General features: G+C 37.4%; 4 protein-coding genes across 7 annotated transcripts; 2 read left to right on the top strand and 2 right to left on the bottom strand.

Annotated features, from left to right (window-relative positions):
• Positions 1-395: 395 nt before the first annotated feature.
• Positions 396-2,891, top strand: LOC126603309 (cation/H(+) antiporter 15-like). The gene is made up of 2 exons (XM_050270118.1): positions 396-789; positions 1,921-2,891. Exons 1-2 carry the CDS (start codon positions 396-398, stop codon positions 2,889-2,891), a joined length of 1,365 nt encoding a protein of 454 aa, XP_050126075.1.
• A 626-nt stretch (positions 2,892-3,517) lies between these two features.
• Positions 3,518-7,755, bottom strand: LOC126613828 (hydroxyproline O-arabinosyltransferase RDN2-like). 2 transcript variants are annotated; one of them, XM_050281437.1, is made up of 9 exons: positions 7,628-7,755; positions 6,464-7,054; positions 5,619-5,686; positions 5,328-5,529; positions 4,982-5,079; positions 4,809-4,878; positions 4,606-4,677; positions 4,403-4,516; positions 3,518-3,788 (listed from the first exon to the last, which is right to left on the bottom strand). In XM_050281437.1, exons 2-9 carry the CDS (start codon positions 6,881-6,883, stop codon positions 3,726-3,728), a joined length of 1,107 nt encoding a protein of 368 aa, XP_050137394.1. In that variant the 5' UTR covers positions 6,884-7,054; positions 7,628-7,755; the 3' UTR covers positions 3,518-3,725. The 2 variants fall into 2 exon arrangements, 1 of the variants encoding a protein (XP_050137394.1); XR_007620199.1 differs by having other exon boundaries at positions 3,754-3,788; positions 4,809-4,838.
• A 3,796-nt stretch (positions 7,756-11,551) lies between these two features.
• Positions 11,552-19,260, bottom strand: LOC126583838 (lon protease homolog, mitochondrial-like). 3 transcript variants are annotated; one of them, XM_050248377.1, is made up of 20 exons: positions 18,881-19,260; positions 18,680-18,745; positions 18,406-18,597; positions 18,220-18,285; positions 18,090-18,131; positions 17,228-17,350; positions 16,841-16,939; positions 16,582-16,647; positions 16,382-16,468; positions 16,221-16,260; positions 15,850-16,021; positions 15,254-15,378; positions 14,919-15,049; positions 14,721-14,825; positions 14,425-14,538; positions 13,770-13,937; positions 13,577-13,678; positions 13,035-13,355; positions 12,138-12,644; positions 11,552-11,835 (listed from the first exon to the last, which is right to left on the bottom strand). In XM_050248377.1, exons 1-20 carry the CDS (start codon positions 19,163-19,165, stop codon positions 11,659-11,661), a joined length of 2,988 nt encoding a protein of 995 aa, XP_050104334.1. In that variant the 5' UTR covers positions 19,166-19,260; the 3' UTR covers positions 11,552-11,658. The 3 variants fall into 3 exon arrangements, with proteins under 3 accessions (XP_050104334.1, XP_050104341.1, XP_050104343.1); XM_050248384.1 differs by having other exon boundaries at positions 12,138-12,632; XM_050248386.1 differs by having other exon boundaries at positions 18,846-18,994.
• Positions 19,261-19,344: 84 nt separating this feature from the next.
• LOC126583871 (protein ENHANCED DISEASE RESISTANCE 2-like) lies at positions 19,345-23,317 on the top strand. Its single transcript, XM_050248410.1, has 4 exons — positions 19,345-19,450; positions 19,800-22,068; positions 22,683-22,748; positions 22,999-23,317. The coding sequence occupies exon 2, from the start codon at positions 19,800-19,802 to the stop codon at positions 22,065-22,067; it is 2,268 nt and encodes a 755-aa protein (XP_050104367.1). The 5' UTR covers positions 19,345-19,450; the 3' UTR covers position 22,068; positions 22,683-22,748; positions 22,999-23,317.
• The last annotated feature ends 3,212 nt before the right edge of the window (positions 23,318-26,529 follow it).

Here is a 26,529-nt window from a genome sequence, read left to right as displayed (position 1 = left end):
TTAAAAAGAAAGGATATATATGGAAGTAAATAAGTAAAAGTTGGATTCTCTCACCTATTAATTAAAGTAAAAATAAAATAAAAATAAGGCTTAACTAGAGTTAGTATGGATTACACATAGCAAGCATTGAGAGGGGCGGTGAGCATACCCTAGAGTTAGTGTGGGTGAGCAAAAATGCACCTTGGCGGAACATCCTTTTTTCTTCTTCAATGTATTGCCTTTTCGTAGCATGCCGACTTAAGAGATTCTGGGAAACTTGGCCATCGTTTACCACATGTTCTTGGTAGGTTTAGAGCTCGATTTCAAACCAGTAATACGTTCCGGTTGGGTTTTACATCGGTATTTACTCCTCAAAGACTTCACCGAGCCAACCAAAATATACAAGCAAAACAGGAATGGCCCAATCTTTTGGGGCATTGCCCTTGCCACCACCAACTTCCCTCGCGGACCTCAAACTCCTCCGTTCCGAGGTTGGAAGACTCGCTTTGTCATCTGCCGTCATCTCCGACTTGTGTTCCTGGTTTCTTTTTCTGCTCGGAATGGCAGCAGTCAATATGACCAATATGGTAGCGGTTGGGTCCACTTTGGCCTTTATAGCAGTGTGCACATTCCTAATACGTCCGGCTCTCCCGCGGATATTAACCAGCGAGAGAGAGAAAGAAGATACCGACTACAGTCATCATATGTGCTTTGTTCTCGCTGGGGTGATGCTTTGTGGGTTCATAACCGATGCATTAGGTTCTCACTCCATTGTTGGACCTTTTGTGTTGGGAGCTATCATGCCGAAGGGTGAGCTCTCACGCCTACTGACACGTAAGGTAGGAAATTTTGTGCCAGGAATTCGATGCCCCTCTTCTACGTAATCATAGGGTTAAGAGTGAGATTGCAAGATATGCTCAATCATCCAGAAGCAGAATATGAGGCCAGAAGTGGGACGACCATCTATCGTTTAGTGGCGGTTGTCATCGTAGCTTTTGGAGCTAAGATTGTGTCTACTTTCGCTGCCAGCTTAATCAACAAAATGTCACCTCGAGATAGTCTGGCTCTTGGAGTACTCATGAACACCAAAGGCTTATTGACACTCATTGTGCTGAGTTCTGCTCGGGACCTAAAGGTAGAAGTCTTGGGATAATTGATATTATAAAGAAGTCTAAGGGCTGGTTTGGTATTGCTGTGCTTTGAAAAAAAAGCTGCTGTGAGAATAAGCGATTGTGCTGTGAGAATAAGCGGCTGTGAAAAAAATCAGCAGAGTGTTTGGTAAATTTTTTTGTAAAAGTGCTTTTGAAAAAAAAAAAACAGTCTGATAGTGGGTCTTTTCATTAAAGGAGCACTGTAGCTTCGTGTGTTTTGAAAAAAAAACCAGTTTTCCAAAGCTACAAATAGCAGCTTCAGCTTATTCTTACAGCAGCTTCCAAAATAAGCCTTTTTTTTTCAGTTTACCAAACACCTAAAACCCTCACAGCTTTTTTTCATGGGTGCTTTTTTTTTAAGCACCTCACTCCCAAACCACCCCTAAATCATGTTGACAAGAGTTAACCCAATCATATTGGTATATTGAGGACTCTTGTGTTTGCTCATTTATAGGACTCATGCTGATATAAGGAATGCAATCTTGTATTCCTTGTAGGATTTAACAAGGCAATCTATGTTTAGTATAAAAATATAAGCCACTGCTCTCACAAAACATACGTTCAATATTAAACTAAGACCTATTGTTAGTTTGAGTACTTTTGGTTTTGCAAGAGAGGAGAAGGTGGACTGTTTGAAGTTTGATTTGGTTTCTTCTTCTACTGCTTTTATGGGTTAGTTTGTCATTATATTTATCGAATTGTGAATTTAATACTTGTATAAATTTGTGGTTCATGAGCTTAATCTCTTAACTTGTATTTTTGATAAGTTTAATCTTACAATGTTTACAAGTCAAGTACGAGAGGCCTCCCATGCAATACAAAGAGAGGAACATAGAAAGCGTAGGACCTGAAACCGAGCTTCGGATCCTTGCATGCTTCCACAATTCAGACAAAGTATCAGGCATCATCAACCTCCTTGAGGCTTCTAATCCAACCAAACAATCCCCTATCCATGTCCTCGTCGTCCTCCTTGTAGAACTAACCGGGCATGCTTCGGCGATGCTTATTGTGCATGACACTTGCAAGACCCCCACCACCAAGTATAGACAGTTGCCTGATTCATCTAGTACCTCAAATGGCGCCTTTGGAAACTATGCACGAAAAAGAGAAAACATCACGGTGCAAAAACTCACCGCAGTGTCTGCCTATGCCACGATGCACGAGGACATATGCAACTTGGCGGAGGAGAATCAAGCCACCCTCATAATTATCCCGTTCCACTACGATAAGTCTCTCACTGATGGAGCCACAAAGTCCATCTCTCACTTAAGTTCTCTCAACAACAACTTGATCGCAAATGCTCAATGCTCTGTGGGTGTCTTTGTGGATCATGGGTTCGGTAAATCCAACATTATCACCGAGTCCAATTCAGACAGTGACAATGACAGTGGTGATGATAATTCTTTGGGCAGGAACCACTACCACTTTGCCATGGTCTTCATTGGAGGGACAGATGACCGCGGGGCATTAACGTATGCATGGAGGATGGCTGGGCATCCTAACGTTAGATTAACTGTCATACGGATCAACTTTCGCAAGAAGGAAGTGCAAACATCCATGGATGACAACAAGGACAGCTATGACGATGGAATTTTAAAGGCAATGTCAAGCACTGGGATGGAGGAAAATGATCCCTCCATTAAATTGGAAGAGAAGATGTTGACAGGCTGGGTAGAAACTCTCAAGCTAATAAACTCCATGGAAAGTGAATATGATATGTACATAGTTGGAGAAGACATGGCGATATGTCACCTTCGTTGAAGTTATTGTATTTCAGCGACTCGGATGAACTGGGAATTTTCGGAGATGCACCATTATCTTCGAGCTTTTTGGCGTGCACATCCATTCTTGTAGTGCAACAGGGCCCCTTTTATTTGGAAGAACAAGATGTCGAGGAGTAAATGAGGGGTGTTGAGAACAGTTTTAGAATAGGAGGCGGCGGCATCCTTTAAAAACAAAACAAAAAACCATTGTTTTAGCCTTAGTTTGTAAAATGAGTAGTAGCAGGCCTCGAGAATTTCATAAATTGTAGGTGGCAGAACTAAATCCGGCCGGATTTGACTTCCGGGCACGCTGATCAAGAGTTTCACGGCCCCAATTTGCTAAAAAAACAAGCATAAACGCAAGGCCGGCCGAGAGCAAGTGGAGGCCTGAGGCAAAAAAAAAGAGTCCAGGAACTGTAATTTGGTTTTAACAGTCTGCAAAAAACTACATCAGTCGCACTTCATTTTTGGTTGAAAATGTTCAGTTTTGTTTCAGTTGTTAAATTTCCATCAAATTAATCAACCCATCTAGTTGTTGCATTAAAAAGTAATTAACAAAGACAAAATTCGTTTCAATTCCGAAAAATAAAATAGAATCTCAACAAGATTGAAAGAAGACCTGTGTTACTCCAAAACTGATTCCATATAATCAACTCGATATAATCCATTCGCAACCCAGATATACATACGAGAAGTTGGAACCTTCTTATTTCCATTTACGATTTGAGATTTGTGTATATTACTATTTCTACGAGCCTACCCTTGGACCAGATTGTTCATTCTCTAAACATCAGTTGTATCATAACGTTTTAGTATCTTGAACGCAGCTGACCTATTGTGTGTCCCAATTAGGAATGCTAGCCGTAGCTTCATTCACCATCTTTACAAGGGTGACCTGCACACAATGAGCATGTAAGTCAGAGAGCGAGAGAGAGAAGGGGGGGTTGGGGGTGGCAGGAGAGAAGATATTAAAAATAAATTTATTCACTAAATATGACAAAATAAATGGAAACTTCAATTCTAAACAATCCGAATTTGGAAGTGAAATAGTAAACATAGTTTGTTAGAGGTCACCACGACTATATGCAGTTAGTCGGTCAGGCTGACCATCATCAACACAAGCCATGGCCTGATTTCCTTCTACCTATCAACTTCATTGTTGGCTTTCCGCTCACTATTCACAACTCAGCAGGGCAGAGTACTCTTCATTCTGAGTTAAGTCTATGAATGTCTGATCGGGAATTTCCACCTTTTCAGACTACATCCTTGATTACTTACCGAGATGACAAATATTTAAAACAATCAAGTACAGACAATTAAAGGCAAAAGTAAATGGAGAAATATTTAAATGTAGAAATATTTCAGCCGGTTCCAGTAATTAGACTCCAACAACTAGACAAACTATAATGAAGAGAACTAGTACAGACAAATAAAAAAAATTAAGGCACACCAAATACCATAAAAAACAGAACATCCAATTGCAATAATAACAACAATTCTAAGACATACCACACTCTCAGGAACCCCAGGAGGAGGCAAGGGAAGGTTTCTTGGTGGAGGTCCACGTAGATACGATCTCTTGTCAAATCTCCATTCCCCGATTTTGCCATATGTTAGCTCACCCTAAACAGTTAGAAACCTCAGATCTATAATGGGCAATAGAGGGAAGGGACATAACAGGAATACGCATAGAGGGGAACGGCCATACATACCTTTAAGTTGTAGTCACATCCGTAAGTATAATGAATAATAAACTTTTTACGAAGTTCCAAATCCCATGGGGGCTGAAAATTTAAAGACAATAGAAACTTGTAAATCACAACATATACACATTCAGTGTTGTTTACTGAACCTAACAAAGAACTCAAAATGGAAATCAATTTTGATATGCCTAGCTTCTAGTAAGATTCCAAACCTGCAGCATGAAGTCCTTCCGAAGAACATGCTGCACACCATGCAAAGCAGATGCCACAGCATAAGCATACCTTAGTTCATCAAAGAAAATAAGACACAAAGATACTTCAAAGCCGGCATCTCTTGTTGCTAGAACTCAACTTAGTCGAAAACTGAAGTCACAGTCAAACTTACATTTCTAGCACCCATCCAAAAGCTTTATCCGTCTCTGTGTCTTCTTTCATCCTTAAAGAAACATTCATCCATGTAGGAGCAATCTTTTCCAGCAAATCCTGAATAATTACATTTACTCGTTAAAGTTCCAGGAGTCATATATGATAATGGGAAATTATACAAGGAAACATCAACATTTTAAATAGGGTGCTGCTATTAGCACTCAGAAAAAGTCATTTTGCACTCCAACCATATAAACACAAGAGAAAACACACTTGGGAGGAATGCACGATGACTTTTCTGGACATAAGAAGGACCATCACAAATGCTAGACAAAGCGAAGGAAATATTTACCATAAGCTATTACCTTCTTAATAATTACAGGAGAATTTCCAATTGGATCAATATTTGTGACCGGACCATTCTCCTCAGGATAAAACTTTCTTATGATCTTCTCATTCTGAGAAGGTTTAATGTAGAAAAATGGGTAGGCAGCTGGATATCCTCCATGTGCCAAATTAGGAAGAGGATTTATAAAAATGTGATCGGGCTCCGCCATCAAAATATATCTGCAACAACAGAATTCAAAGCATTTGACCTCAAGTAAAAAACACAAAAAATAAGAAAACTCAAGGTCATCAAATATGCAGAAGCTCACTCTTCCTCAATTGTAGCCTTTTCCAGCCATTGCACAAAAGCCCATGGTCTATTTAAGACAATATATCCCTGTGTACAAAATTTGCAATCACGCTAAGGAAACAAAGATAGATAAAAAACATATACTTTAAATTATCAGAACGACATTAATTACTCAAACTTCTTTATTGTTCATATAAAGGTTATTGAAAAATAATCTTCAGCTACTGCCGTGCAAGGTCTAAGCTTTACACATGAATCAACTTAAAAGTTAAACTCAAAAAGTAAGAAAAGATCCAAAAAGTTAAAAAATGACTTTTCTTAAAATATTGCATAAGAGCAAAAAAAATATCAGTAACTCTACACAAAGGATCTAATCATTAGATTCAAAACTTGGATTTACAACTATCAGGTGTCATCCAATGAGCAGAAAATCATTGAGAATGGTGATACAGTGGATCAGCATGGACCCTGAAATTCAACAAACTTTATTCTTCACCAAGATGCATTGCTTCTCATCCACTCAAAACCATTCTTAGCTTCAGCACAAAAAAATGGCATCTTCCTTTGCTTTTTCTTTACTTTCTTTTTGTTTATGACTCTTTTCCTTTATTCTCTTTTATTTTCAGTAAACTTTCGTATAACTCCCAACACATTACTAATATTGCCAAAACCCCTTATTTTGACTTTAGATTAAAACATAAAATGATGCAAATAGAAACAATCACATCCAATTGGTATATCGAAGGTACTACTTGACGTGAAAATAAGACGTCCCAACTAAAAGTTAGTAAAGAAAGGATGAATGAAATACACAAAGACAATACAAATATAATAACAACTAAATGACAGTGCTAGAAGCCTAACCCGATCAAGGCCTGCAGGAAGAGGATCAACTACCAAAGTTGGAATCTCATCCATCAAATTGTCAGGATTTCCTGAATGCAAAATTCGAGTAAATCCTCCCATATCTGATCCAGGCAAGTCCTTCTTCTTCTTATACCAATAGTACATAATGCGACACTGCCATTTGCTATAAGGGGCATCGGTGGCTGTTAAGGCAACATGGAATGGTGCCTTGGTATTCTTGAACTTCTTCACATTCTCCGGCATCTCAACAATCGGGTCAGACAGTAACCCACTATTCGTATTATCACCTACCCTCTTCCCAACCGATCTATGATGAATTATCATAGTTAACAAATTATAAGTAGCAAAGGAAAACCCAAGAGTCAAAAGAACGAGAAGTAATGGTGAAGCTCGTCCCATGTTCTTCCTCCCAATCATTATTTATTACAAGCGAAAAACAATCTCAAACTTCCCAAACGCAGAAATTCTCCTATTCCATCACAGCTTAAATTGAAAAGTTTCAAATTCAGCTGTGCAGAACACAATGTAATAACAGCATTAAACCCTTCTGTGATTTTATCCAACTTCCACAAAAGTTTTTCGAGATACCTACGATAAGCAATTCCACTTAAATTAGTAAAATATAATGGAATTACCCAGAACTTTTCAATAATAATGACCCAGACAATACTATGAACTGCAACAACTCATAATTTACAACCCCATCATAATTCATACTGCAAGGTGAGTTTCTATTGAAACCCACCCAAATGCTCTCTACACCCCCACTCAGCCTTTGGGTGGGGGAGGGGGGGGGTGGGGTTGGTTGTGTTTAAATAGAATTCCCCCAAAAATTTCACAGATCAGCACACTCAAGCTCCAAACTTTACAAAAAAAATTTCATGTTTAAAAAAACCTTAATCACATTGTAATGAGTAAAAACCAGAACAAAGGAATTCAGACATTCAATGTACATACATAGGATAGGATTGATAAAACCAACTACAAAGTTCATTCCTTTGACAACAAAACAGGAAACCCACAACCCCAACAGAACAAAAAAAAAAAACACAAATGAAAGATTGAACAAGTAAACAAATGTAACAGTCGTTTCCAGTAGTTGAAGTATAAAACTCCTACAAAACAGATATATATATATATTTAGAGAGAGGAGGGAGAGACCTTGGCGTGGGCGGAGGTGGAGAAGGAGGAGGAGAGAGATTGGAGTTTTGGATCAGAGGAGAGAGAAAAGTATGGGGATTTTGTCGATTTGACAAACTGGGTATTGAGGTTCTGGCTCCTTCTTTTCTGTCTTTTTCTGTACAACTGTAAGTGGCCTTTTATATTTGGTTTCTTTACTTAAAATTTTTAGAAAATTATTATTAGGATTTTAAAAAGGAAATTTTAACGAAAAACTCAAGATACTGTTCAATTTAACGAAAAATCATATTTTTACACTAAAAAGTCAATCCTGATACTATTCATTTTACCCTTTATTTTGTCCTTATCGTTAAAACTCAAAATTTTCAAGTCATTTTCATTAGTTTTCCTTTTTAAAAATCTTATTTTATACTCTTTAAAAATATATTTTATTTTTATTTATAAAATTTTTTGAAATGTAAAATAAAATTTTTGAAGTGTAAGTAATAATTATTTTTTTTTATTCTCACACAAATAAATTGTAAATGATATCTAATTATTTATGGTCCTTTTATTGGTTTTTGGTCGGCTATCCAATGTAATTGATGAATTCCACTACTTACGTGCAGTGGCGGATCTACAGAGGGACCTGGAAGGTCCCAGGACCCTTCGACGACCCTAAATCGCTGCTAGAAAATTTTTGGGGACCCCTCGTACTCGAACACAAGGTATGTGCAATGTGTTTTGTAATTTCTGGGTTGGTAGGTCTGTTCTTGCGAGAGGAAGAAGATGATTAAATGAGTTTCTCTCTCATCCTTTCATTCCCACGTGACCACCCTCAAACTTTCCCATTTTATTGATTTTTTTAATTGGTCCAATCACATTCCGATAGCTAGCATCAACTTGATCTTTCCAAAAAATGAAAATGGGTTGTCAGTCCCTAGGTGTATATTTTTGTTAATTGGTGTGGCTCCCCTCCTTACGCGTCTAGTGCCTCATTTTACTTTCTACACCCACATATTTAACACACTTATTTGTCTTAAAATTCAATATAAATCAATATGATCTTTAAAAATATTATGTAAATTACTATGAACTTGTAATTATTTGAACTTTTATCTTATACCTTAAATTCACCAAAATACTAGGTATATAATAAATTTACTTAAATCCACTTAGACCGCGCACGGAGAAAAAAGAAAATAGGACCCTTTTTAACAATTGGTATATTTTTTCTATTTTTTTTTTTTTTGTTAAATGTGTAGTTTAGAAATAAAAAAATGTTGAGAGATTTTTCAAGTCAAAGCTGATAGCACCATCTATTTGGTCATTGAGAAAGATGGCTTAATGATGTTTTTTCATGTATTGGTAATGAAGCTATCATAGAATATTTTCAGACTATGAAACCCCGTCGTGGACGCTCAAATTAGGATTTTATAGCTTGTAATGTTGTTTTGCGTATGATTTTTGAATGAAATGTATTATATTTAACTTTTCAATGTTAATTTTGTCTATAAATTTTTTTACCTTTATTAATGGGACCCCCCAAACTTAAAATCCTGGATCCGTCACTGCTTACGTGCCTTTTCACTCCAACAAACAAAAAAAGAAAACCCACCGACCTTTTCACTGTTTTCCTTTTTCTTTTTGTCTTATATACATTTTCTTTTCTTTTTTTTTGGAAAACTAGACATATTATTCCAGGACCAAAGGCCAAGCAAAATTACAAAGAGGTCCACCAACAACATAAATACAAAACAAAACATTAGACCTCAAGAGCCCACACAAAAAAGCCAAAACAAGTGGTTGATTGCTCTGGTGAGTAAAACATTTTTGTATAATCGAGTGTTTTGGTTTTTTGAATATAACTATATATTTTTAAACTAAGAAAGTGAGAGAATTGCGCTAAGCTATATAATTGGTTTGTCGTAATAATTTGGTTAAAACACATCATCAATGAGAATCGAGCTTAATATCTTTAAATATAAGTGCACAAAAATATCACAAAATTGTAATACTAAGTTACCACTACATCTCGAGTTTAAACATTCATTTTTTCTTTATTATAGCTTAGAATAGTAAATCGCTTGTAATAAGAAAATATATATGTTTAAAGCATTAAAAATAACAATTTGATTGAGAATGAAATTGGGGTGTTCAAGATTCAATTGATGTCATCTGATGGAATCATGTTTAATAAATATATTATAGAACATGAATATTTTTCTTTATCATTTGATTTTTATTTATCAAAATATCAAATTTCGCTAGAAAACTCCCAAAGTTCCTACAATACAACTAAGGCAATAAGGCACCGAGTCTAATAAGGCAACAAAAACAATGATCCCAAAAATGACAAAACTCAAACGGAAAAAAAAAAAAAAAAAACTTAGCCGAACTAGAAAATCCACGCCATTGAGGGTTTAGGGTTTAGGGTTTAGGTACATTGAATTTGATAAGAAATTGATTAGATTGGAAATGTTAAAAATGACCGTTTTCCCGGTATAGTACCAATACATTTTTTTAGTGGAATCATTGAGGGTTTAGGATTTAGGTACATTGAGAGGTGGTTTGGGAGTGAGGTGCTTAAAAAAAAGCACCCATGAAAAAAGCTGTGAGGGTTTTAGGTGTTTGGTAAAAACTAAAAAAAATGGCTTATTTTGGAAGCTGCTGTGAGAATAAGCTGAAATCAAAGGAAAAAGCTGAAGCAGCTATTTGCAGCTTTGGAAAACTGGTTTTTTTTTTTCAAAGCACACGGAGTTACAATGCTCCTTTAATGAAAAGACCCACTATCAGACTGTTTTTTTTCTTTCCAAAAGCACTTTTACAAAAAAAGTTTACCAAACACTCTGCTGATTTATTTCACAGCCGCTTATTCTCACAGCACAGCCGCTTATTCTCGCAGCACAGCCGTTTATTCTCATAGCACAGCCACTTATTCTCACAGCAGTTTTTTTTTTTCAAAGCACAGCAATATCAAACCAGCCCTGAATTTGATAAGAAATTGATTAGATTGAAAATGTAAAAAATGACCATTTTCCAGGTATAGTATCAAGACACTTTTTAGTGGAATCATTGCGTAACTAGTGTTGACAGTCAATTGTACAAAAAAATTCTTAGAAATTCATGTTTTGATTCGAAACGCACTCTCATATTTTAAAACTAAAAAATTCTATTTTTTTTTTCTGAGATTTAAATAATCATTTTGTACAACGTCAATTGACCAGCCTCACCTTTACAATCATTACATTTGAACAAGAATTTTATATTACAAATGTGGATTGGCCAGCTAGTTAAAACATTACTATTCAATCCATTGCATCTGATCTGATGTTCAAACTCTACCCCCACCCTTTAGAGTACTTTTGAATATAAATATCGCTTGTAATAAAATATATACGTACAACACATTGTATTCTGAGTTCAAACTCTCCTTCAATACCGATCTAGTGTTTTTTTTTATTTTTTTTATCTTAACTATACATCAAAATTGACTTCCATTTTGTTTGTGATTACGACGGCATCCAATGACTTGTTCCTCTCAAGTTGCCCTCACTCCCACGCTCTTAGGTTGGATGTCTACACGGATGGAACTACTACACACCCACCAATGCCAAGGATATCGATTCCATTTCCACCACAATAAATCTCTTCCTCAAAATATGCAAATTAATTACCTTAATTGGTTGCATCTTAGCACTATTTCGATGCTTTTGGTATGGCATCCATCTCAATCCCATGCTGGTCGTGACTGGTGACAAAGAAAAAGACTTAAAATCAAGGAGGCATGGACACAATAGTAGCATAGAACTCCGAATGTCCCGGAAATGGAAAGAAAAATCGATTTCAAAATATTGGATTGAAAAATTGGAAACCTTTGTCGTCTGAAAATCAAATAAAGGTTTTTAGGAGATTGGAGACGTATGTATTAGTTTTGAATTTGTGTCAAACAATTGAAGTGAAGGATTTCAATGTAATCGTTGCGAAATTGAACTGGTATTTCTCACCCGTAATGTGCAGTATATTGAAGTTCTACACTAAGACTTAGTGAGGAAGAACGGATTATATTTTTCCTAATTCTGGTCATCACCGAAAGCCAAATTGAATATCTGACTGTAGTCATCTACAAAATGAACATCAAGACCTTCTTTTACATTAGGGGCAAGCTCGTCGAAATCCCTCCTGTTTGCTGCAGGGAATATGATGGTCTTCACTTCGCTCCTCCTTGCTGCTATCGTTTTCTCCTTAACCTAAATGGTTTACAAAAATGAAATTTAGTAACACAAAACACTGAAAAAACGCAAGCATGTTGCTTGAAAATTCACCATGAGGTAACCAAGAGTACACCTCCCTGAAGCATACAGAAAATAAAAAGAAATCCTGTAACTTAAATCATAAGAACTATATAGGTGTGTGAATGTGAGTGGGTGTGTGTGTGTGAGAGAGAGAGAGAGAGCATCGACCAAAATCGGATTTAATGCTTGTTTGTCGAGATTTTTTACAGTTTGTTACTTCTATGTATGTATGAGAGAGAGAGAGTTGATTAACATACCCCGCCTATTGGAAGGATCCTCCCAGTTAGTGTTACTTCTCCTGTCATTGCTAAATCCCTCCTGATAGGCTTCTTCATGGCAACGGACAGCATGGAAGTGATCATGGTGCAACCAGCACTAGGACCATCCTTTGGTGTGGCCCCAGCAGGAACATGGAGATGAAGCTTGGAATTTGCAAAGAAAGTGCTATCAGGCTCTTTATCGAGCAATATAGCTCTGGCAACAGTATGTGCAATTTGGGTACTTTCTTTCATAACATCACCAAGTTGGCCAGTGACATGAAGGGATCCTTTACCCTCTTTTTCCTCAATCTGAGTGGTCTCTATATACAATGTAGAACCACCCATGGCAGTCCAAGCAAGACCCATAACAACTCCAACCGGGGTCTGATCATAGATTCGTTCAGCATGGAAGACAGGTTTGCCAACAAAATGATCCAAGTTTGATGTGTCAACCAAAACTTTTTCAACTGTTTTCTCTGTTTCTTTTGCATCCTGTAAGTACAGCTATAAACGATCCTTAGTGGGTGAACTCATAAGTATCTCGGGAGGAAAAAGATGAGCACCAAAAGGCAGTTTAAAAAGATTTAATTTTATGTGGAGTTTGCACATCATCGATACTCTCTACATGCTATCATTAATATTAAATCGTTTTTATTTTCTTTCCAATAATTATAAAATTCTTTTCCTTCACATTTTACATGTGTAAAATAAACTAAGAGAATCTTTCCAAACTCTCTCTGCTTCATCATACAGATTGTTTACCAGCTCTAAATAAATAGCTAACTGCCCAAAAAATTTATATCAGAGAAACAAACAGGAATTATATTCAACTGCATTCAAAACATTTCTGGCGCAGAGCAAGTCATTAACCAGAATTTATATTTTGTTACATACCTTTGAATCCACAGGTTCATCAGCATCTGCAACCCGAACTTCCGCAACTGTAGATTCGTCTGGGAGATCCGTCTGAATCGTGACTCCTTCTCCAGAGGTTTCAGGACTATGCTTATGACTGTTACCCTCAACTAACTCAGCTGCAGTCTGGTTCTTACTAGCAACCACGCTTGGATCTAACTTATCAATAGCTTCTGCTTGGGTTTCATCAGTGTCCACAAGCTGAACTTCAACAACTGCAGGCCCATCTGGGGGAGATTGTATTTGATCAGGAACTACTTGTTCATCTGATGCTCCTTGTCTAACAATTTGGAGAGCTATCTGCCACATCATAAAAGATAGGTTAAAGTATACCATTGGTCAAGGAACTACATGATTGCTCAACAAGGTCATAAATTTGTTCCGCTTTTCCGAATAAGCTCCTTGAACCTAAGAGAACCATGGGGAAACTTTTCAAACCCGTGGATAAATGTTTTCAAGGTTCATCGTATGATAAGATGCAAGTTTGCAACGATGATCTAGATATAGATACTTATACAAACCTTGCGGTAGATCTTTTCTATGTGCTTTTGAAGGTTCCTAACACCTGCTTCTCGGCAATAATTTTCAATGAGGGCAAGAAGAGCTGCATCTGTCACTTCAACCTGAAAACATAATAATTTTAACATACATAAAAGATGATACAGAGACAATTTACAAACACACATGAACACATAAAGAGACCGATACCAGTACCTGTTCAGGTTGAATGCCACATGAGTCACGTGTGGTCTTCTCCAAATAGTCTCTAGCAATGTGCATTTTCTCATCAGTGATATATCCAGCAATGGAAATGACCTCCATTCTATCCAAGAGGGGATGTGGTATCATCTCTACAACATTGGCTGTACATACAAACAGAACCTACAGTAAAAATTTCAATATATGATTGCCCAAGTTAGTATTAAAGATTCTAAAGAAGAAAGGAGGACATATCCTTGATTTTACATTTCTTCCATCCCACAGCTTACATGAACAGTTTTCAGATGTATCATGTATAAGACGAATTATGTGAGGAAAGAACATATCCTCCTATAGTGCCGACCACAAACACAAATATATCACAATAAGAAACTAATGTCCCAAATTGACAACCGATTGCCTCTTCTTTGAGATCAATTTCATGTTACAATGCTTTAAATACTAGAGATATGATGGATAACACATCTCACACTAGGTAGAGAGAGTAAAAGGTTTGGAAACCTAAAGCATCCTCTCTCCTTTACAAGTGAAGTTAAGATAATACCAATTTAACAATCCAAACACAGACACCACATGCTTGAAATTGACCATTGTGTTAATGGAAATTGGCATGTTGCTCCAAGTAAGGTATTATTATCTTTTTGCTAACCTTTGATAGGTCAATTGGAACATCAAGATAATGGTCTAGAAAATTAGCATTTTGCTCGGGATCAAGAAGCTCCAACAAAGCACTTGCCGGATCACCGGCATGGCCCGTTCCCAACTGAAACAAAACAGCGCAAATTCGAAGATTAAACCATAAAAGTAGTATGAAACTCAGAATTAAATATAATCTTTGTAAAAATGAACTTTAAATAACTACTCACTCCACAAAAGGAAAGAGACCTACAAATAGGATTTGTCTCAAATACAATATATGAAACAAGCCAAACAATCATTGATTACCTTGTCGATCTCATCAATCAGAACTAAAGGGTTAGCTGTTCCCACATTTTTAAGGCATTGTACCATCTTTCCTGGCATAGCACCAATGTAGGTTCGCCGATGCCCCTGGATGTACATTTCAAAGTTTAATTTCATAAGATTAGTTGCATAATGCACAGCTGTTTATCAATATTTCACATTGAGGAGATTCCCAAATACCTTAATTTCAGCAACATCAGATAACCCTCCCACAGAAAACCGGAAGAAGTTACGGTTCAGGGCACGTGCAATTGAACGACCAATGCTGGTTTTGCCCACTCCAGGTGGGCCAGAGAAACAGATGATTTTTCCTGTGATATATAAGCAAAACATCAGTAATCCTCATGTAATGACTAATGATAAATAATACAGTTTGCAGCATTTATTAAAACCATAGAATAATATATGTGCAATAAGAGCCAAGATCAGAGTCTGAGGAACAGGGGAATTCAGTGATGTGTGGCAATGCCAACAAATCAAGATAGACAAACACAAAATTTGAAAACTATACCAACCTTGAGAGGTTCCTCTGAGTTTTCCAACGGCAATAAATTCTAATATCCTTTCCTTTACATCAGTTAATCCATAATGATCTTCATCGAGAATTTTTTGCGCCCGAATAACATCAAAGTTCTCATCACTGCATTAGGAATTGATATAGAGAAATCATTACTTTGAAAATTGCATATAGAGGTAAAATTTCAGAAAGGAGGCACATTCTCCAATAAAATATTTGAGTAACAATACAATAACTCATATATGAATTAGTCATTACAGATAGTCTTATTTGACAATGGGCTTCATGGTTATGCTAGTACTGCGATTCTCAAAAACCCTTTGCCCCACCAGATCAGTTTCTTCCTACCCCTACAATCCTGCCCCCCCCACCTCTTCTCCAAAAAAAAAAAAAAAAGAAAAAGGAGAGCACATAGGGAAGATGAAATCCTAAACATTAAAACAGATAAAAATAAAAATCAAGTGTGGCAACAGTGCTTAATAAATGGTATCTATTCTATTCTCAACAAATAATTTAACAGCCAGTCACAGATAGGTGTTCAATATATTAGAATCCCAAATATTGCCCCAATAAGGTTGTAAGTAGTGCAAAAACCTGTAGTTTCCCCAGGGAATTGAAGTCAACCAATCTAGATAATTACGTGTCACATTAAATTCACTTGAACTGGCCTCCAACAACTGCAGTTTTGTAAGCTCTTCCTCTATAACTTGCAAAACATGAGGTGGGCATTTTCCCCTGTTTGGTTCAAGCCTCTCCCTAAACTTATCTGCACCAAAATATCAGAAAAGTGATGGAACAATTACCTTTGCACACACGGAAAAAAAAATGATTATTTAGAATACGGATTACCTAAAGTTTGCACATAAATTCTTGAGTCATACTCAGAGTAGAACTAATGAACAGGAAAAACAGAGAGTGCACTACCATGATGTGTACAGATTGAAAATAAAAGATAAGAAACGAACCGTTAAGCGCTGTTTTGTCATCTGTCTCTAAACCCAGTTCCTGCGTTATGTCAAGCAAAATAAATTCCATAAAGACCCAGGGTTGAAATAAAAAAACTGAGAGAAACAGTACTGAAAGTGCATGAAATAGAAAAATATCTCATAAGGGTGGAGAAAAATACCTTTTTGATGGCTTTAAGCTGCTCATTCAACAAGTAGCGGCGCTGTTCACCACTTATCTTCTCTTCAATTGCTTTTGCAATAGACTCCTAAGAATTACCCCGTAAAGGAAAGTTCAAAAGCCAATCAAACTATTATGGAGAATAGATTTCAAGTTAAAAAAAAAAAAAAAAAAAAACAATGGAAAATCAGCATTTCATACCTGAATCTTGCTGATTTCTATCTCTTTCTTTACTAGTTCTAAAGTGAGCTTTAAACGTTTATACACCTGAGCAATAACGGAAGTGTTATAAAGCCTTTTGGAATATGAGCAACTTGCATGAAAAGGCTGGATTTGAAGATTTACATTTTCCATAGTACTTCATTCTTGAAACGAATTAGTTTTTTTTTTTAATGTAACATAAAGATTGAGCTCTCTAATTACCATCCGCCGTATCATATGTAAAATTAGTGACACTCACATCTAGCTCTTCAAGCACTTCTTGACTTTGCAATTTGTTTGCACCAGATATTGCGGCTCCAAAATCTGCTAACCTTGGAAAATTAAAGTCACCTATATGCTGCAAAATTCCAATAAAAAATTTAGCGTTAACAAATTGTAAATTCGAATGATTGTAATACATCAACACATAAAAATACTTATGTAAACCATTCACTCTATCATTTCCATAAAAAATGAATCACGAATTAGTTACTTCATCAACTCGTTTATGAATAACGGCAAAACCAAGAAGAAGGTACAACAAGTTCGAAGCAGTTACAAGAAAATAAATCGGTGATGAAGAAATAATCAGACAAAAACAAAGATCACAAGATATCCAAACATCATAAAAAGAAACAGAATAAACCTGAGTGTATGTCTGAACATGATCTCTCCAAAGGGAACTAATCTTGAGAACATCTCTTAAGGTTGATATAACCTCAAACGATGTTGCTTTTATGACATCATCATCCTTGTTATATGGTTTATCCTGCAATATAAAGTATTGTTGAATATGTGGCCAAATTCCATCTACTTTCGGCTAATAGTAAAAGGCAGCAATGATGATGTTTGTTAGCAATGATGATGTTTGCTCGGGGAAGAAAAAAAGGAAGGCTAGGATTCCTTTTTTCTTTTGGCTTTTTTCAAAGGCAGCTGGAATTGGGTTTATTCGGCTTCTTTTTTTGCAACTTGACAAGTGCTTGTACTTTTGGAGAGAGGGCAGAGAGCAGAAAGGTGTGCACCAGAAAAACAGAGAAGAAAAAATAGGGGTGCCGCAGCCCCTCTTTGAAGAGAAGAAAGTGCTCCTCTCTTTGGTTAGTAATCATCCACCAAAGTAGTTGTTGTTGTAATAGTTTTGAGCTATGTATAGAGAGGAAATTATTCATTATATTTCCTTCTCTATTTGTTTCTTTGGTGTGTGAGAGCTATTGGGTGTATTGGGTTTTTGGGTGAGCTCCTATTGCTCCCAGGACGTACTCCAATTACACTGACTGTTGAGGAACCTTGCTAAAATCTTGGTGTCTTTTGGATTTTGTTCTTGCATTCCATTTGATATATTTCCGGTGGGTTAGCTTGAGTTGGTTTGGCAAAGGTTTGGTGCTATCCTAGCACAACAAGTATAACCTAGTCAGGAAAAGAGAGAAAGAAAAACGAAACAAAATCTATCATAAATGTGGAACCTCCAACAATTAATATTTGATATATGTGACAAAACAAAATAAACATGCCTTCAGATGGTCAACTTTTACAGTCAGGGGTTCTTCATCAACCTGTAGAGAAATCATAACTTTCCTCAGTTTAACAATCTTTACCTCAAAAATAAAATACGATACTACTTTGTATTAGGAATCCATTCACCATCTCTGTAATTCGAAGTCGCCTATGACCAATAAGGACCACTTGGTCTCCTTGGATGCTTGAAATCTGATATACGAAAATCCAACCAACTACAACATCAAAAACCAAAAGGAAGCTCTAGCCGAAGCATATCAAGTTATTCGACAAAATTAAGGACACACGAAACTCAAACGCATAGTTAAATACCTGCGCAAGTGTGCCAACTTCATGTAGTCGATTAAACAACTCCTTCCCTTTCAATTCATGTATGTTTTTATCTGTCTCGGAACCTGATACCAAACTGGGATCGGTCCCCGGCTTATCCTTGAGAAGGAAAGTGCCGGCATATGGAGCTTGCCGCTTTCGGCTTTCTTGCAATGCTGCTAACAGTTTAGGGTCCTACATTAAAAGCCAATACATTATTTAGCAAAAGTGCGAACCAAAAAGAAATTCGATCATAGCAATCAATAATCTCATGTACCTTCACATAAATTGGCATGTAAAACCCCGGAAACAGCGGTCTATGCGGCAATGGCAAAGCTATAACCTGCCTCACGGAAAATTGAGGAGAAAAAAAATTAAAAGGTTTACAAAAAGTTCAAACATTTTCTCATATATTGCAACATTTTCTCGGAATCCAAACAGACCAGTAAGCAAAACGAAAGTTCCAGAGCCCACAAACCGTAAGATAATCTTCGGGCCGGGGATTCGTGGATACAATGGCGGAGGAAGACTCCGCCTCGGCCTCGGTCCCCGCCACCATGAACTCAACTTCTACCACTTGGTCAGACCCGTCGCCGGAGTCCGAACTATAAAACGCTCGGCAAGCCGAGCTAGGGCGAGTCAATCCGGCGAGCGAGCCGAGAACTCGGAGAACCGGCGACCCCAGCTCAGCGGGCGGCCAGGAGCGGAGACTGTGGAGTCGTCCCTGAAGGCATGACGAGGAAGACGACAAAAGCTTCAGCATTTGATCGTTGCAGCGATCGGAACTTCAATTCCTCGAAACCGCCATTTCGGTGGAACTTGAAATTCAAAGCCCCACATAAACCCTTGTTTTTCTTCCTTTCAGATCTAAATGCCCCTAGAATATATTTGAATGTTTTGACGGAATTACCCCTAGTATTTAGGGGAATTACACGAAGACAAAACGGTTGTATAAAAAGTGGCAAGTCGGCATGTGTGGTTCCAGTTGTCCCAGTTTCTGTATCGTCAACACCTTTGAGCTGTAGGCAGACGAAGCCACGGAGATCAGGTAGGGATACTACTTTCTGTTTGGTTGCTCAGAAAATTTGGATTTTGTTTTCTCGGTGGGAAAAAGGAAATATGAATTGAACTTTGTTCATGATTGCCGCGTCTAATTATCTCTTGAAACTTGTGTTCTTTGATCGTTTTCATTGTTATTGAACTGCGAATGTTGAAATGTGGGTTCGGTTATGGTAGAGTCGGATTGGATTATGTTTATTTGATTGGAGTTATCGTTTGCAGATGATTGTTTAGCTCCGGATAATCATAATAATCCTGCTTATTTTATCCAATTTTGCTACTTAATTTTTCGGTTTATGATTATTTAGCTGCAAATGAGAACATTTTAACTTCTGCAGATGGACTCATTGCCGTTTAATAAGGTGGGGAGTGAGCGGTCGGATGGATCGGAGCACAGTTCCAGCTCCAGAAGTGGAGCTGGAGGAGGAGGGATGTTTGAGTATTTTGGGTGGGTGTATCATCTGGGTGTGAATACGTTAGGGCATGAGTATTGTCACCTTAGGTTTCTCTTCATTAGGGGAAAGTATGTCGAGATGTATAAGCGTGATCCTCATGAGAACCCCGGTATTAGACCCATTCGGAGGGGTGCTGTTGGGCCTACGCTGATGGTGGAGGAGCTGGGGCGCAGAAAGGTTAATCATGGAGGTAAGGGTGGGGATATCTATGTTCTACGGTTTTACAATCGTTTGGATGAAACCAAAAAGGGAGAAATTGCTTGTGCTACTGCCGGAGAAGCACAGAAATGGATGGAGGCATTTGATCAAGCCAAGCAACAGGCTGAGTATGAGCTTTCAAGAGGGGCTAGTGCCAGAAACAAGCTGAACATGGAAGAGGAGATCGATCTTGAAGGTCATCGACCTAGAGTAAGGCACTATGCACATGGATTGAAAAGGCTTATAAAAATTGGGCAAGGCCCGGAGATGCTCTTGCGTCAATCCTCAAGCTTGGGTGGAGATGTTAACACAGAGGGGTACTTTCGAACAGATTTTGGAGATGCAGTTGAGGCATATGTATGGAAATGTGTGCGAACAGTTAATGGTGTTCGAATATTTCAAGATGTTGCTAACACTGAGAGTGGAAAAGGCGTTATCGTCAAGTCTGTTGGCGTTATTGAAGCAAGTGCAGATACTGCTTTTGAAGTGATTTTAAACCTCGACCGACACCAGAGATATGAGTGGGATATGCTGACAGCTAACTTAGAGCTGATAGATTCTTATGATGGATACTTTGATGTTGTCTACGGGACTTTTGATCCTATGTATCTTTCTCGATGGCGTTCCAAGAAAGATTTTCTCTTCTCTAGGCAATGGTTCCGCGGACAAGATGGAACATACACCATCTTGCAATTTCCAGCTGTCCATAAGAAAAAGCCTCAGAGGTCCGGGTATCATCGTACAAAAATAAATCCATCTAGTTGGGAGATTAGAGATCTGAAAACATCCATGGGTTCAAATACTCCACGATGTCTTGTGACGCAAACGGTGGAGATACATTCTGTGGGCTGGTGGAAATGGAAGAAAAATCAATACTCGAAGTTCGAAAAGGGTGTACCTTATGCATTGTTGTGCCAAGTGGCAGGTCTGAAGGATTATATTGCATCAAATCCTGCACTAATATTCAAATCTTCCGCTTCAGTTATCCAATCGAAGGCAGCTGAAGCTTCCATTTCCAATGCTGAATATGAGGCGGAGGCAGTGCATGATCAGTTTTATGATGCAATTTCAGCAGGCTCTTCATCTTCTGATGAAGATAGCGACAGTGATGCACTTGAGAATAAGGAAGCAAAAGTTAGACTGAAGAATGTTGCATGGGCCATCGCTAGCTTAGCTTTGAAGCGAGCTCAAGCTGCAGATGCTAATAAAGAATTGGATTCCAGAGTGCCTGCAATCATTATTGATCCAAGCCAGTTCCATGGTTCCTTGTCCAAAGGGAAGGATGAGACCGTCACAAACTGTTGGACATCTCCAAGTGGCGAGGGATTTATGATCAGAGGAAAGAACTACCTGGAGGACAATTCTAAGGTAATGGGAGGAGATCCCCTTCTCAAGCTCATAGCGGTAGATTGGTTCAAAGTTGATAAAAGCATAGATAGGTTCGCACTGCATCCCAGATGCCTTGTCCAGTCAGAAGCCGGAAAGAAGCTTCCATTTGTACTAGTCTTTAATCTCCAGGTTCCATCTAAACCAAATTATAGTTTGGTACTTTACTATGCTGCTGACAGACCTCCGAATCCAAATTCTTTGTTTGCTAAGTTTGTGGATGGGAGTGACATGTTTCGCAATGCAAGATTAAAGTTAATTCCAAGTATTGCTGAAGGATATTGGATGGTTAAGCGTGCTGTTGGAACTAAAGCTTGCCTACTGGGGAAAGCTGTATCCTGCAAATATCTCAGACAAGACAATTTCCTAGAGATTGATGTAGATATTGGATCATCATCTGTGGCAAGGAGTATCATTGGACTTGTCCTTGGATATGTCACGAGCATAGTGGTTGACCTTGCAATTTTAATAGAGGCAAGGGAGCACGCAGAGTTACCTGAGTACATTTTGGGGACTGCTCGACTAAATCGTTTGAAGCTTGACTCTGCCGTTCATTTGGAAGTTTAAGGTTGTATCAACATTCTTTAATTAGTATTTCCACCTTTTTCAGAGTTATTGGTCCAACATTACTTTATTTATTTTTTAAAATTTGTTCAAGATGATTTTTTTTTTCTTCCAGTTTACAGTTTACTGACCATTTTTTCTTCCGCTTCTTTATCCATCATACCGTACCCTCAATGAACTGCATACCACACAAATATAGAACCATGAACTGGTACTTGTTTTGTTTGCTGAAAGAACCTATCTTTATAGTGGAGTTGGTTGTAGCTTTCACGTCGTTCGTCCTATTATAATTAGAAGAAATGAAGTGAGTGGATACTTTAGGGAAGGTTTGGCTTTATAAACCCCTTTCAAAGTGATTTTTTGTAGGGGAGGCTGCTTTGGGGAAGATTTTGAGTGTAGATAGTTCCTGTAGAGATGATTTAACAGCTGATAATTCAATTTATCATTTCTTGTTAGACGGACAAATTTATTTATTTGCTTTACAGTGCTATGCAGAAACATTCTATCATTTTCTGTGCAGCAATACTATGTGCTTGACTATAACGGACTCTGCTATGTATGAGCCTGGGCGAAACAAGAATTTAATATCTTTCTACCGCCTGTTTCTTTTCTTTGTAGATTTTTGTGCTGTGTGAGCCGTCCCTTTCTTATGAGGCTGCTAATGTCAAGTTGGCGGTTACCTAGGTACGTTTTCTTCCATGTGTTATTTTCCATATATAATCTTCAAAAGAAATCCTGTGAATTTTCCTGGACAAACTATTCTTGTTCATAAATAGATATATTCAAATGAAAATTTGCGAGCAGTCTGACCGGATTTTCACTGGGTTGTGGTGGCTTCGTCTTGTTGGTTTTGGGTTGAGAAAATTGAAAACCTATAACTTCTTGTCTTATATTTCTAAACTGTTAATGGTATGTTTGCACTTTGCGAATCCAGGTTTTTTAGTGCTGACACATGGACGGCATAGGCATTCTCTCGCGAACATCTATTGGATCGAAAGACTGAACAAAGGGCCGCTTCACAGGGTTGCGGACATCATTTTCTGTATGTTATAGTAAATTTGTGAAACTGAATGTAGTTAAATAGCGGAATGATTTGTAAATGCCAGTAGGCAATCCTGTATCGTTTATAGATACTGCCCTGTGGAGTATATTTTTTAAGGGAAGTCCCGCTTAAATTTATGGGTTGTGAAAGGAGGTAGAAGAGACATTTTCATTTGTGGTCAATACATATGTACTTTTGCAGTCAACCAAAATCTGTGTTTGAGCATCCAATTTGGATGTTTACGGCGTCGTATCGATGGCAACGAGATCTTGGACTAAGTGTGAAATTTTGGAAGGACTTTTTTCATGGAGATATTGGGATTTAGATGTTTTTGCATCGGATTAGGGCTTATTTAAGAGTAGTTGGCATAGGCTTCATATAGTGCATGAATTGAGATATAAGGACTTGATAGAATTGGGTTTTGTGTTACCCTTGTCACACAAACAACTTTCTAGGGTTCTATTAGGCAATCGCCAGGGGCTTGTTTGGTAGGCTGGATGGGATTGGACCTATGAATAGGATTAAATTGACAGCAACTTGTAAGATAGGAATTTAAACTCATGTACGAGGGTAGATTAAGCTATAGGGGTATTAAGCTAATGAGGGCGTACGAAATTGCATGAACTTATTGGAAAATATTAGTATTTTGGTTTATTTGAATGTTTAGTTTTATGGGCTTAGCCCGTTAGAATTAGGTTTTGTTAGAGATTAGGGTTAGTTTATTATAAATAGGGTGCTTTGTTATTCATTAGAGAACAAGTTAGCCACAATGTAGTCTATTAGGGTTTTGTAGCCGTTTCGGCATTCTCAGTTTGTTTAATAATATTCTTATTATTTGTTAGTTTTGTTCGTTGCGCACTCTGATATTCAACTTGGTATCAGAGCAAGTTCGATTCTTCGGAATTTAATCTGTTCTGGATGGGTATCAATTTGTTCATCCGTTTGTCCGCTGCGTATCAGTTTGTTCGGAAGTTCGCAATTGGCATCGGCATCGGCAGCAGAATTTGAAGGCTTGCATCCACATCTGCTTGTTGGCAAACTCATATCGTGTACCACCATGAGTTTGACGAGGGGTATTGGAAAATATTAGTATTTTGATTTATTTGAATGTTTGGTTTTATGGGCTTAACCCGTTAAAATTAGGTTTTGTTAGAGATTAGGGTTAGTTTATTATAAATAGGGTGCTTTATTATTCATTAGAGAACAAGTTAGCCACAATGTAGTCTCTTAGGGTTTTGTAGTCGTTTCGGCATTCTCAGTTTGTTTAATAATATTCTTATTATTTGTTAGTCTTATTCGTTGCGCACTCTGATATTCAACTAAACTATGGTCTTTATAGATTTGGAAAAAACGTATGATAGGGTCTCAAGAAACATTCTTTTGAGGATTTTAGAGAAGAAAAGAGTACGAGTATCATATATCCAAGTTATAAATGATATATATGATAGAGCAAAGATTGCCGTAAGAACTCATGAAGGACAAACCGAAAGCTTCTCCATAACTGTTGGGTTACATCAAGGCTCATCCTTAAGTCCTTATCATTTTGCATTGGTAATGAATGAGTTAACTGAACATATTCAAAATGATATTCTTTGGTGTAAGCTGCCCGTGACAATGTGACATATGCAATATATACGAAAGAAGAAAAAGGAAGGCAGGCCTTCAATTTCTGCACAAGCCGTTGGTAACCTCCTTTTCATTTTGTTTTTACATTTGCACCGCATTTTAACCCCGACAAAAACTGTTTTTCACGTTAGATTCTTTCTTACAACTAATACATGATATTAGTGTCGGTAGATTTTAATCCTTTCTTAGTTGATCGTGTTTAACATAGCCTCTGGTGTTATACAGACTCATAAGGTGATACTGTGCGAATTTATGAATAATAAAGTAACTATGCCACACAAACACAAAGAACTTAGCGACGTTCAGTGAACTTTGCCTACTCTTGTGTGATCTCCCTTGAGAAATCACCTGCACAATAAAGAGTAATAGTTCGATTATAAGAACTTAATGAAAATCTTTATGCTAAACCTCAAAATCTTGCTTTCTCTCTACTCTTCGTGTGAATAAACAACCCCCTAAAAGTTTAATATATAGACCGATGGGATTTTTGAATCCTTTTAAAATAGGGAAAACTAACTTATCTCTTAACCTAAACTAATTGGGATTACATAGAAAACCTATTTTCCCAATTCTTATGGGAAAGAATAATGCACATTCATTTTCTCCTGCTTTCCGATTATAGTACATAGACCGATGGTTATATGCCTTATAATGTTCATACGTTGAAGATACATTAATCTTAAGTGAGAGGACATGTAAGTTCTTTTTTAAGGGGGACACAAGCATTATTCTTATTTAAAATAGTTTTAAAATATCACTTGTTAGGACAAGTGGTGCCTACTTGCCAAGCAAATAATCAAACTAATGAGGCCCATATGTGCCACATTAACACTTTGGATGGAAAACTTTACGGACTTAACAACATGTGACAAAATGGAACACGAAAATATAATTTAAGGGGTAAGTTGAGTTAAAATAAATTTTAGGGAGTAAAGTGGGATTCGAAAGCACTCATATTTGGCAACAGCAAATTAAGGGCTGGTTTGGTATTGCTGTGTTTTGAAAAAAAACTGCTGTGAGAATAAGTGGCTGTGCTTTGAGAATAAGCGGTTGTGAAATAAATCAGCAGAGTGTTTGGTAAACTTTTTTGTAAAAGTGCTTTTGGAAAAAAAAGCAGTCTGATAGTGGGTCTTTTCATTAAAGAAACACTGTAGCTCCGTGTGCTTTGAAAAAAAGCCAGTTTTCCAAAGCTGCAAATAGCAGCTTCAGTTTTTTCCTTTGATTTCAGCTTATTCTCACAGCAGCTTCCAAAATAAGCCATTTTTTTCAGTTTACCAAACACCTAAAACCCTCACAGCTTTTTTTCATGGGTGCTTTTTTTTTAAGCATCTCACTCCCAAACCATCCCTTAAGCCTTCACACATCTAACTAAGAAAATAAATTTCCGTTTATAGGTGGTTTTGGAGTTTTTTTGGTCCATCATGTTTTGTTTGTGATTTCTCTTCCATTAATCAACAATTTTTCTTTTCTTATAAATAAACAAGCTTTTTCATTCAACACATTTTGAGTAATTATATTGATTCATTCTTCTTTAGTCACGCGTGTAAACTCAGCACCTAAATGAAAATGTTATCTGTAAGTCTAGTCAAATACGTAAACTCGACCACACGTTAATAAAATGAGTCATCACCCATGACTGAAAGGTGGAAAACATTTGGAGAGAAAAAACAGGAAAACAGAAGGATCAAACAAAGCCAAGTAGGGTTTGGATAGGGTTGGAAAAAAGTTGCAATGTCACATGCATGCAGATTACATGAGAGTGTTATGTATTATGCCGATGACAATGGACAAAAATCC

Source organism: Malus sylvestris, chromosome 2 (assembly GCF_916048215.2).
Source record: "Malus sylvestris chromosome 2, drMalSylv7.2, whole genome shotgun sequence".
NCBI lineage: Eukaryota > Viridiplantae > Streptophyta > Magnoliopsida > Rosales > Rosaceae > Malus > Malus sylvestris.
The sequence above is the reverse complement of the archived record's forward strand: the minus strand, read 5'-3'. Positions and strand labels throughout refer to the sequence as shown.